The sequence below is a fragment of the Clinocottus analis genome, unplaced genomic scaffold (genome assembly GCF_023055335.1).
Source record: "Clinocottus analis isolate CAN_PGR_092001 unplaced genomic scaffold, fCliAna1.0.p SCAF_389, whole genome shotgun sequence".
Classification (NCBI taxonomy): domain Eukaryota; kingdom Metazoa; phylum Chordata; class Actinopteri; order Perciformes; family Cottidae; genus Clinocottus; species Clinocottus analis.
This window is the reverse complement of record NW_027176141.1, coordinates 2,665-13,816: the sequence shown is the minus strand read 5'-3', so window position 1 is coordinate 13,816 and position 11,152 is coordinate 2,665. Positions and strand designations below refer to the sequence as shown.

The window sequence follows — 11,152 nt, the reverse complement described above, 5'->3', positions numbered from 1 at the left end:
TAAACTAATGCTCAGATTCTCACCTAGTATGCAGGACTGGGTTTCATCCACGTCAGTTGTGCCATTGCAAACACACCTGTAGCCCCCGTAAGTGTTGGCGCAGAGGGCAGGATGGACGCATACCGCCTCCTCAGACTTACACTCATCCAGATCTGTATGTGTGGACAGCCAGGTGGGAGAGAGAAGTAGTCTTACCAACATGCATAGCTTACCACCACATCACCGTGGCAAACGTAAATGTTGCAGTATATTACATTAGTTAGTTCATGTGCTGAAGTTGAACAAAAGAAAAATGTATTGGTACTCTACCATCAACTTCTACGGTGCTGATGGAGTAGAAGCTGCTGACTCTGGCCAGGTAGTCTCTGATGTACCAGTGGGGTGTGTCGCTGGACATGTTGATGCGATACTCTGTCACACCGGGACCAGAGCCCTGCATGGTATCCTTCTTGCTGGCGTTATAGAATTTGTTCTGGAAGCCCATCAACAAAATGTCCACCAGCTGAGAGAGAAGGAAAATAATTGATTATCATGCTGTATGGAAAACATTCAATTCAGTTTTATTTCAACAAAAAAAAGTTTTTACATATTTAATTCAATTTTTAAAGCAACATGTTACCAATTAATGTGTTACCAGCCTTCGCTGACATAACCACACACTTACACACACCTGTTTGAGTCCATCGAATCTGGTCTTTGTCCAGCCCACAGAGACGGTGAACACGTTGCACCCTGTGGATGCAGACAGCAGCAACAGTTGTGAGGTGACCTCTCATTACCATGTATGGGCACCAGTGGTGGGCCGTGAGTTATGTCACTACGCCTGCTGTGCTGTTTAATAGTTTATCGCGGCACAGAATTGCAGTCAAATTATTTTTGCATCCTGTTTGCATGTTACTTTCAGTCGCCGTACTTTCTAACACCATCACTCTTAATGACAAGCCTCAAATCGAGGAACATTCTCAACATCTCCAATGTATTTAATGAAAAGACGGTGCAGTTTGAACCTGAGATAGCATGGAGACAGTAGGGTTACATGCTGGGTGTGTAGTTGTGTGTGTGAAGGGATGTTGAAGGTGCATAACAAAACAATAAGATAAGTGATAGAACCTAAACTAAGTCTGCGGCCCAGGTGCATAATAGTCACATGGGAATAAAAAACAATATCAGTATACTCCTTTAAAGGATTAACATTTTGGTGCCATGCTGTTGAATCACTCTCAAAAATGTCTTCGTCTGTGAGCGAGTGACGCAAAGTCACTCGCTGGGTACCGCACAGAAAGGATGAAAAAAAAATAAGACAAAAAAAACAAGGCCGGTTTTATTTTAAAAAATGACCGGATACATCTGTCTGTGCTCTTGAGCCTCTTACTCTTGACACACGTCAGAGGCTACATGAGAAAGTTTCCTCAAAAATGAAACTTAAATGTATGTTTCAAGTCTGCCGGAGTGCCGGTGTTCTGTATTAAAATCAAGGCAGAAGGTCCTGAAATCAGCAGAAAGCTTTGAAAACCTGCAAGAAACATCTAAACCATGAGTGTGAATACAGATGGCGATCAGTAGTGTTGCATGCTGGGTATGAAAACCATGAGTGTGAATACAGATTGCAAGGAGTAGTGTAAAAGTCAGTCAGTGATTTCTGAAGTGTAAGTGTTAGATTCAATTTAACTATTCTGTCTAAGCACAGAATGTAGTCGAGCCGGCCCGTCGATATCCCCTTGGTTTGACCCAACCTGAAACATGCTGCTGAAAACATGGAGTGACGACCCAGCAAAAAAAACAAAACGTTACTGCCCTGCATAAAAGACCCTTCAAAATAAAATTACAGGATTTAAATATATATATATAAATTTCTTCTATTTTTTTTTTTTTCCAAGCAAAGGCCCGCGACCATTAAAAAAAGGGTCCGCGACCCACCAGTTGAGAACCACTGGTCTAACTGGTTGACTGGTTGAGTGTGAAAGTCTGTGAGGGCTTGAACTGGTGTTAATATTAACGGGAAAGCACTTTGCTGCAACATCACACGACTACATAAAACAATATTGTGTACAATTGTGTATATATTTTATTATTTTTATTCACTGATGAGAAGTCATTTTAAATTATTTACTCACTCGTTTTTGTCAAAACAAAATGTTTGATATATATATATATATGTATATATATACATATATATATATATATATATATATATATATATATATATATATATATATATATATATATATATATACAGAGAGAGAGAGAGAGAGAGAGGGAGGGAGAGCGAGAGAGAGAGAGAGAGAAAGAGAGAGAGAGAGAGAGAGAGAGAGAGAGAGAGAGAGAGAGAGAGAGATAAATGTATAAAAATAAATGTATCAAAATAAAATACAAAATACTGGTGCCAGAAAATGTAACAAAATACAATACATGCATTTTGTATTTAAAATACAGGAATACTTTTTTTTTTTTTTTATCGCAGAGCATTCAGGTTTAGGCTATATAATGTACACAAAGCTCTGGTGAACCTTACAAAAAAGAACAGTCACAGAATGTCAGTGTAACCAAGCAAAGCTTATTAAAAGACAAATAGCGTGTTACATGACAAAATGGCAATGTTACACACAAATCAGATACACTCCATTTGGAGATTCGGCGAGACTAAATACACTAAATAAATAGCAAAAAAATGGTCTTCTTTACTTATTCAAATCTTAAATTTTGCAGAGAGACTGCAGAGTGTGGTATTTTACTGTGGAATTTTATACATTTTGAAGGTTCTTTCTATACTTTCAGCATTCTGGAAGTTTTCTTTTTGGGAATATTTTTTTTATTTTTCTGTGTTCTACAACAACCAATAAACCAGTAACACATATACTGCTATATGAACACATCTAAACTAATCTCAAAAGTGTTTCCTGTGTATGTTACCTTTCAAATTATTCAACTAGGCCTTGGTTGAGGAGATAATCGGAATTTAGTATGGATGCGCGAACCATTTTTTATTTTTAACAAATGGACATCTACTGTCATAGCCTGGCTAACTGTAAACTATATTATCTGCCAGTCATTGATATGGCATTACTACATTCACATTGAGAAGATACAGCATAACTTGTAATACAATGCAAGATTATATGTTCAAACGTCTCTTGATAAGGTTACCATGAACATACAAGCGCCCAATCTCTCTTATATATATATATATATATATATATATATATATAAATATATATGCTTTTATTTTAAACTAATGTTATCATACATAGTTTATAAATATTTTTCTTCTTTTCTGAACAGGTACTGTTCAGCAGTAAGGGTCCCTGTGAGGGACAAACCCCTCCTTCTTTGGCATATGTTCACTTTGTTGCTTACCTTAAAGATGTATGTTAAAGGCCAGCAATTTATGCACTTTATACAACAGCAATAAATGCTTTTTTTGTTTTCAGTTCAGTTTTTCTTCCTGAGTGAGAAAAGTCCAGTCTGTGTTGGCTTGAACAACTTTAAATCTCTCCCAGAAAATAAATAAATAAGATGCACACTATAAATGCCCCTGCTTTTACTTTGTAGGCGATTTATGTACGTGTGCGCGCGCTTCGGTAGCCTCACCGACCAGCAGTGTTGACAACCTGCTGACTTGAGCCTGACATGAAAGCATGTATTGTTCTGTAGTTTCTGTTCTCAGGAGCCACTGCCCCTCACAAAGCGCTCACAGGCGGTCAGTCTACCGGCAAGCTTGCGCTACAGGCTCGCGCTGCAGGCTCAAGCAGATCCATGTACGAGTGATATGTCGTTCGTGAAAGATTTGTTCATTTTGAACAAATCCATTCAAGGACTCGAGAGTAACGAGTCCTCTCAAAAAAAGATTTGTTCATGTTCTCGTGGCCACGCATCGGGACTTGCATAGGCTCAGCCAAGGAAATAGAAATAATTCGTTGAATGCAGGTCACGTGAAAAATGATCCAAAGACTCGTACAAAGACAGAGTCGGAATAGTGAACAAATTATTTCTGTTTACTGAGGCTATGCAGGTCACGTGGAAAAGGATCCAAAGACTTGTATCCGGAAAATGCACGAATCATTGAGCTGAAGACTCGGTCACGAGGTCAACGATTCGTTCATCTGTCAGATACGGATCTTTGGATCATTTTTCAAGTGACCTGCATAGGCTCAGAAGAGGAAACAGAAAGGATTTGTTTACCTTGTTCACTTTCACGTGGCTAGGTTTAGTGAGACGTGAATGATATTCGGAAGTAATAATTACAGGTTTCGTTATTTAATTTTTTTTTGTACTTTACTTACCTTTCAGCGTAATAGTCTGCCGTGATAATTAAATGATAGTGTGATAATAAATCACCATTTCAAATCATCCAAACTGTCATGATACATTATTTTAATGCAGGAATTTCTCCCCATTAAAGCTGATTCTGATTCTGACTGGACTTTTCTGACTGAGTAAGAAAAACTGAACTGAACTGGAAAACATCAAAAGCACTTATTACTTTTGTATAAAGTTAAGCAGTTTCTGATCTTTAACATACATCTTAAGCAACAAACTGAACATGGACAAAAGAAGGAGTAGCTTTGTCCCTCACAGCGACCATTACTACTGAACACACTGTTTTTGTTGTTCTCTGATGAAAAAAAAACAAATGTTTTTTTGGTTAAAAAAAAGAAAACTGATTTTTATACTAGATGTATGTTAACTTGCTGTTGCTCCAGAGTGCTGTTATATTGTTCTGATAACATTACTTTAAAATAAAATCGTGCAATACACTAGTTTTAACTTCATCGTGATTAATCGCAGAATATATATATATATATATATATATATATATATATATATATATATATATATATATATATATATATATATATATATATTTATATATAAACACACAATAGTTTTTAAATTATAAAAAAGCTATAACTTTGTGATTCTGTTTAAGCCAGCACAGAAGGCCTAGCGGGCCCTGACAGCCCGCCACTGATGGCCACGTTCATCATGCTAGCAACCAGAGGAAGAGGAAAGCTACAATAAAGCTAGTGGAGCTAAAGAGACAGCCGTACGAAAGGTCTTACCTGGAGGATTGTCCGAATCTCCTGCAGAGAAAAACATTCAGAACTACATTAAATTCATGGGTGACACACTGGACCAATCAAGTACAGTCTGTACGTGTCCACCAATGACAGTCATGTCATGTGGGATTCAAGTACCAGATTTTACTGTACTGTTGTTGCACAAAAATGGAGGCTTCAGAACCTATTGAGCCCCGAGCACCCCAAGCCCAGCAGCGCCCATTATCAGACAAGAAAATTATCAAAAAAAGTCAAGTGACGTTTCCTACAGGATCTCCTGAACCACAACGTTGATTAACTTCATTTAAATAAATCTATCCGAACTGAAAAAATTAAACCTACCGTTAAAATGATGTAATTACATAAACTCTGTAACCTCAAAAACCTTTAACCATTGAGTTGAAAAAACCTGGGGCGGTTAAAAAGGCATTGTGAGACAATCTGGCTCAGATCATGCTGGATGTTCATAGGAATGATAAAAATATGGCAAAAATATTTTTTTTCACAAATAAATACTGAAAAAAAAGATATAAAATAACACAAGTATTAGAACTCATTTAGGGTTCATATGACTATTTGAACAGACCTCAACAAAGCCTCAAAGGGCTCTTGAAATCATTAAATCATGTCTTGTGGTCTGTAAGTTTGCTCTACAATGTATTATATACTTATTTACTATATGAGCCGAGGTTACACTTCCCACTTTTTTATGTCTTGTGACCAATTCTGCTATCGTGCAGCCACCTTAAGTTGTCCAATGGCATGGAGTCTGACACGAGTCTGTATATAAATGCGGTATCTCCAGTACATTTTAGTCCCACAGAATCTCTAGATGGGTAGATTCTAGTGTCTAAAGTAAATAAATTGAATAAAAATCTTAATATTTTTTGAATATATTCTGTGTCATTTGGACTTCTTGAACCTGTGAGTGTAACCAATGTTGCTGCTGATATATGATAGCGACCGTGTAAGATTGGGCAAATACCACATCCATCCATGTTCTCGGTCTTCTTGTATCTGCAGAAGCAGTCGACAGAGCCGGGCTTGTTCTTACACTCAAATTTGGCATTGATGCAGGTTGTGAGCTCTGCACACTCGTCTATATCTACAATACAGAAGAAGAAGATTATTAAAACTTTTTGAATGAAACATGCTGTCATCCACACTGAGATCTTGGGTGTTAAGCACCTGTGCAGTTGTGGCCGTCCCCAGTGAAGCCCGGCTTACAAGTGCAGGTGAAGTTTTGTCTCGTACTGAGGCAGTCGGCATCTTTGTGGCAGGGGAAGGGAAGGATGCACATGTCTAAGAGAATAAGGAGGTCAATTATAATGTGTTGTGGTGGATTTTTGTGTGTGCGCCGAACCTGAAAGCACTACGGACCACGCTCAAAGCACTTGTATCCCTGTTTTTTCCCAGAGACACCGTTATCGGGACACTCCCCACAGGTGAAGTGGCCAGGCTCGGACGCCGACTGGCACTGCACCCCTCGGAAACAGGCGTTGCCTCGACATACGTCTGCGGTGTTGCCACAGAACTGTCCACTGAACCCTTTGGGGCACAGGCACGCTACCACCTACAAGGGACAAACGATGAACAGAATGGAAAAGGGACAAGACCAAACATTATTTTAAAAGCCAGAAAATGTCCCTAGTTAGAAATCCTCCTTACATAAAACTTTTGTCTGCTTATTCCATCAAGTGATGACAATTATTGCATTTGTCGTAAAATTCTATAATGAAGTAAAAAACAGTTTATTTTAAAGTAAAGTTATCAGAACAACAACAGGCACTCTGAAGCAACAACAAGTTAACATACATACATATATAGTATATATATCTGTTTTATTTTTTTTATGAACAGGTACCAGAAGAAAAATTTGTATTTTATTAGGGAACAACATAAACAGTGTGCTAAGTAGTAATGGTCCCTGTTAGGGACCAGCCACTCCTTATTTAACCCATGTTCAGTTTGTTGCTTAACTTAAAGACAAATGTTAAAGACCAGCAATTGATTAACTTTATACAAAAGCAATGAGTGGTTTTGTTGTTTTCCAGTTCAGTTCAGTTTTTCTTACTCAATGAGTAAAGTCCAGTCTGTGTTGGTTTGAACAACTGCACATCTGAGCATGCCTCCTCATGTGTGGAAAGTTTTCCTCTTTGAGAGAAGAGTAAAGATCCAGAAGTGATACTGACTTAAAGTGCTCTGCCATAGTGTATCACATGCGCGACTATTTTTCAATCTGGACGTGGAGACCGCAGAGGCTCCAAGTCCAGCGCGAAGCTACTGTGAGACTGACCGCCTGTGAATGGTTTCTGAGCCGGAGCGGCTTACTGCAGCATCAAGCATACTGCTTGATGAGCACAGAAACTACAAAACAATACGTGTCCGTCAAGGATTGCCACGTTAACTTGCCCTGCCATGCAAAAAAATAAGCAAAAACGCACCTGGAACATTCCCTGCTGGTGATTTTCGGTGATGCTGTCGTACTGGCAGGAGCCCCCGTTGAGGCAGTTGCAGACACGCAGGATGGGGGTGAACAGGGAGCTGGAGAGCCCGTCATGGACCCTGATGGTCAGCTGGACAGGCTGTGTTGTCAGGGGCGTCCACGTCAAAAAGCCGTCGTCTGGGGTCAAATTTCAGCACGTTGACAGATGTTTAAGGCCGTACCATCTTCCTTCGGTTAAAATAAAAACAACTCTGCAGACTAAAGAGATTTTTGAGAAAAGTGTACAAGTGTCTCACCACTCCCTATAGAAGTCCGTGCAGGCCTGGGGTAAAGCACAGAGTAGGTGATGCGGTCTCCATTTAGGTCCTGAGCAACAATCTGAATGCCGACCGTCAAGTTGACCTTGCAGTGGATCACTGTGGGCTCTGTCACTATGGGAGGCGTGTTACCTACCAGACCACATCAGATAAATGCAAGTCAATAGTGAAAACATTACAAACTTTTTTTTCCTCAAAAAAAATAAATAGCCATCTTACCAAAGATCAGAGTAATTTTTTCATATTTGTTCTTGGACTCCAGAGTCTGTAGGCCCAGGTTGGAGCTGCCGGTGGCTATGGTGTCGTGGACGCACTGCATGCTGCCTTTACAGGTTCTCATAAGCTCCTCCACCTTAGCAGGACTGACACTGCCCAAATGACTATCGGAGGGCGTCGGCTCGAGTGGAACCAACGGAGGTGGAGAGAGCAACAGGCTCTCTGGGAGGGGAACTGCCCCTAGAAACACACACACACACACACACACACACACACACACACACACACACACACACACACACACACACAGAGAGAATGGTAAGATAGGTGTAGGTAGCTGTTCAAAACACTTCAAAAATCATCTAGACTTGAGACATGACTCAGGAAAGCCTGACTCCATAATCAATTTGTATTAAAAGGTAGTGTGTAGCATTTTGGAGAATCTATCTATACTCCTGCAAGCCCGTCATATATTTCTCATATATCTGCCAATCACTTCTCACACAAGCACACTCATTATTTACTTACTGTCATTGTTTGGGGCTATCAATCATGAGCTGATATCTCCTATCTAATAAGCACACCAAATGAACTCCATCGTTGGCGTAAATATGAGTGTCTCTCTACCTTCAGTTTATTCATGTTGCTGTTAAGCATACCTCCACCTCCCTGTCTTCGCCCAGTCTTCGCTGGTCCATTAGCTTCATTAACAAAAAATAAAAAATAAAAAAAGTATAATATTACTAATTATAAAACATATAATAATATTAATAAATTATACAAATAGTTTTTGAGCTTTGGAATATACCCAGTCATTGCTGTGCTCGTCTTTGCTGTGCTGTGCACGTGGTGTGGTCGAATCGATTTGGCCCAAGAAAGATGGGTCTTATGCTGTGTTCATACCTAATGCAACAAAATTTGGTCGTGCGACCAGATTACATGCAAAGTCAATGCAAAGCTGCGTAAGCCCTTGTTTACTAATCGCGATTAAATATTTGAATCGTCGCTTAACAGTTATAATATATATATATATATATATATATATATATATATATATATATATATATATATATATATATATATATATATATATATATTAATAAGATGACCTTATGTCAAAGTGTTGGAATAAATGTTAAATATTTAACTGCAAAGTAGTAATGCGTGATACTTTTTTTGCATTGAATCATACAGGCATGTTTGCTAAAATTGATTTGGTGACCCGCCCAAAAGAAATTGCCACCGCATTACAAACTTGACAGTTACATTACATTACATTAAGCTTTTATCGAAAGCGACTTACTTTTTTTTTGCTCTATACACCGTAGACACAGCAAAGTGGAGCAATTAGGGGTTAAGAGTCTTGCTTAAGGACACAACGACATGGACCAGCGGAGCTGGGGTTCAAAACCACCGATCCTCTGATTTAAAGATGGGCACGTTAACCACTGAGTCAAAGTCGCCCCTCAGTTAGCAAACATGTTTTGTGTAAAGTTGGGGGGATTGACTTTTTATGAGAATGACAGTGGTGAATAATGGGGGGAGAGGAGTGCCGATAACGCTCTGCCAGAGCGGACTAATTAGTGGATATCGTGTGCGTAAAACCAGAAACTAAGATGAGGAATGAAAAGGGTTTGATAGCTAATCACAAAATCATGATGACTTTCAGAGAGAGATAATTTTTTGTCTGTAGCAGCGAGAGCACTTAACATCGGAGGGTCATCCTTCATTCTGCTTTCAACTGGCCTGGTTAATGAATCAGTCCCTCTTTCTCTTGTGTGTGTGTGTGTGTGTGTGTGTGTGTGCCTCTCCTGTATGTTTGACGGATACGGAACTATTTTCTTTAGGCAACTGAAATATGATACACAACGTTTGGTGGCTACGACTATTTTGTGCCAAAAGACAGCTTACCATTTATTTATGTATTATGTCGCAGGTATCCGTATTATAAAAGTGGTTACCTGCAGTAACCTACAATAATGTCTACGCGTTGGGCCTAACAACACCCTTGTACTGTACATTATTGACGATACAATACTGCCTCTCGTACCTTATTACTTATGTAAGATAGCACAGAGAGAAGACTCCAGAACCTAACCAGCAAACTGACTAAAGTCCACTCACAGGAGAGGCCAAAGGGATGCAGTGTCTCCTCAGAGGGGGGATTGAGGTCCGCTGAGCGGAGGAGCCTGCCGTTGGACATGAGGAAATCGTCGGAGCGGTTGGAGCTCCAGAGACCCATGAGGCCCACAGTGCGGTTGTAGAAAGTCTGCGGAACCTCTACCATGGCCGCAAGATGATTGTGGCCGACAACCCGCCACACCACCACGTGGAGACCACCGGCGTACACAGCCACACAGCGATTCACTGACATACAGCGCACTGCAAAGTCCTCCCCCACGTGCACAACACCTGAAAAGACAGCGATGACACATTTGTCAAAAATCATTGCATGCTTTTGTCTCCTACAGCTTTTAGGTTTTAAATACATGTTCGGCGCCATGGAGTTTAATCATGGAGAAATTTTTATTGTATGTCAGATGTGTGCGGTGGTCATTACCAACTGTGACTGGGACCTCAACATTGTCCACCAAAACCTGCAGCCCGTCTTCGTTATCCACACATCTCCATTCAATCTGAAAATATAAGATAAATTAAAGAATAATTAATACATATTATCTATTATTTATATTTATTAAACTTAGCCAGTTTTAATAACTGGATGGAAATATGTGATAGTCTTGACTGTGAGGTTCTGTACTTGTGTCATTGCCAACATATCTTGCATTCCAAAAAAGGTTTTACAAATTATAGTCCAAAAAATGTGGAACAATTATTATTACTATTTTTCGTACGTGGTTTGACAAAAACGATCAAATGTCAAATTATCCATCTTAAATTACAGAGATGATTGTTGTCTGGCTATGTTGGTTCTTCGAAAGTTGATCCGCCCTAAAACAGTCTCGTTCATTCTCACCAGACATCAGTCCTCAGGATAATTGGGCGTGTACGCACTTCCGCGGAGGTGGCAGCATAATGCCACCTCCACTGGTCGGGTTAGAGTCACATAAGATTTGCAAAATATCAGACAAGTCAAATGCATCAGTCTTGCGAAA

At 39.6% G+C, this 11,152-nt stretch overlaps 1 protein-coding gene across 1 annotated transcript; it reads right to left on the bottom strand.

Moving 5' to 3' along the window:
- Window positions 1-23: 23 nt before the first annotated feature.
- On the bottom strand, window positions 24-7,403 carry LOC137799806 (mucin-like protein; the record flags this gene model as incomplete). Its single annotated transcript, XM_068596624.1, has 8 exons — window positions 7,389-7,403; window positions 6,438-6,630; window positions 6,246-6,359; window positions 6,043-6,162; window positions 5,061-5,081; window positions 671-732; window positions 310-502; window positions 24-152 (listed from the first exon to the last, which is right to left on the bottom strand). Coding segments are annotated over exons 1-8 (847 nt in total), but the record flags the coding sequence as incomplete, so codon positions are not given.
- Window positions 7,404-11,152: the final 3,749 nt, after the last annotated feature.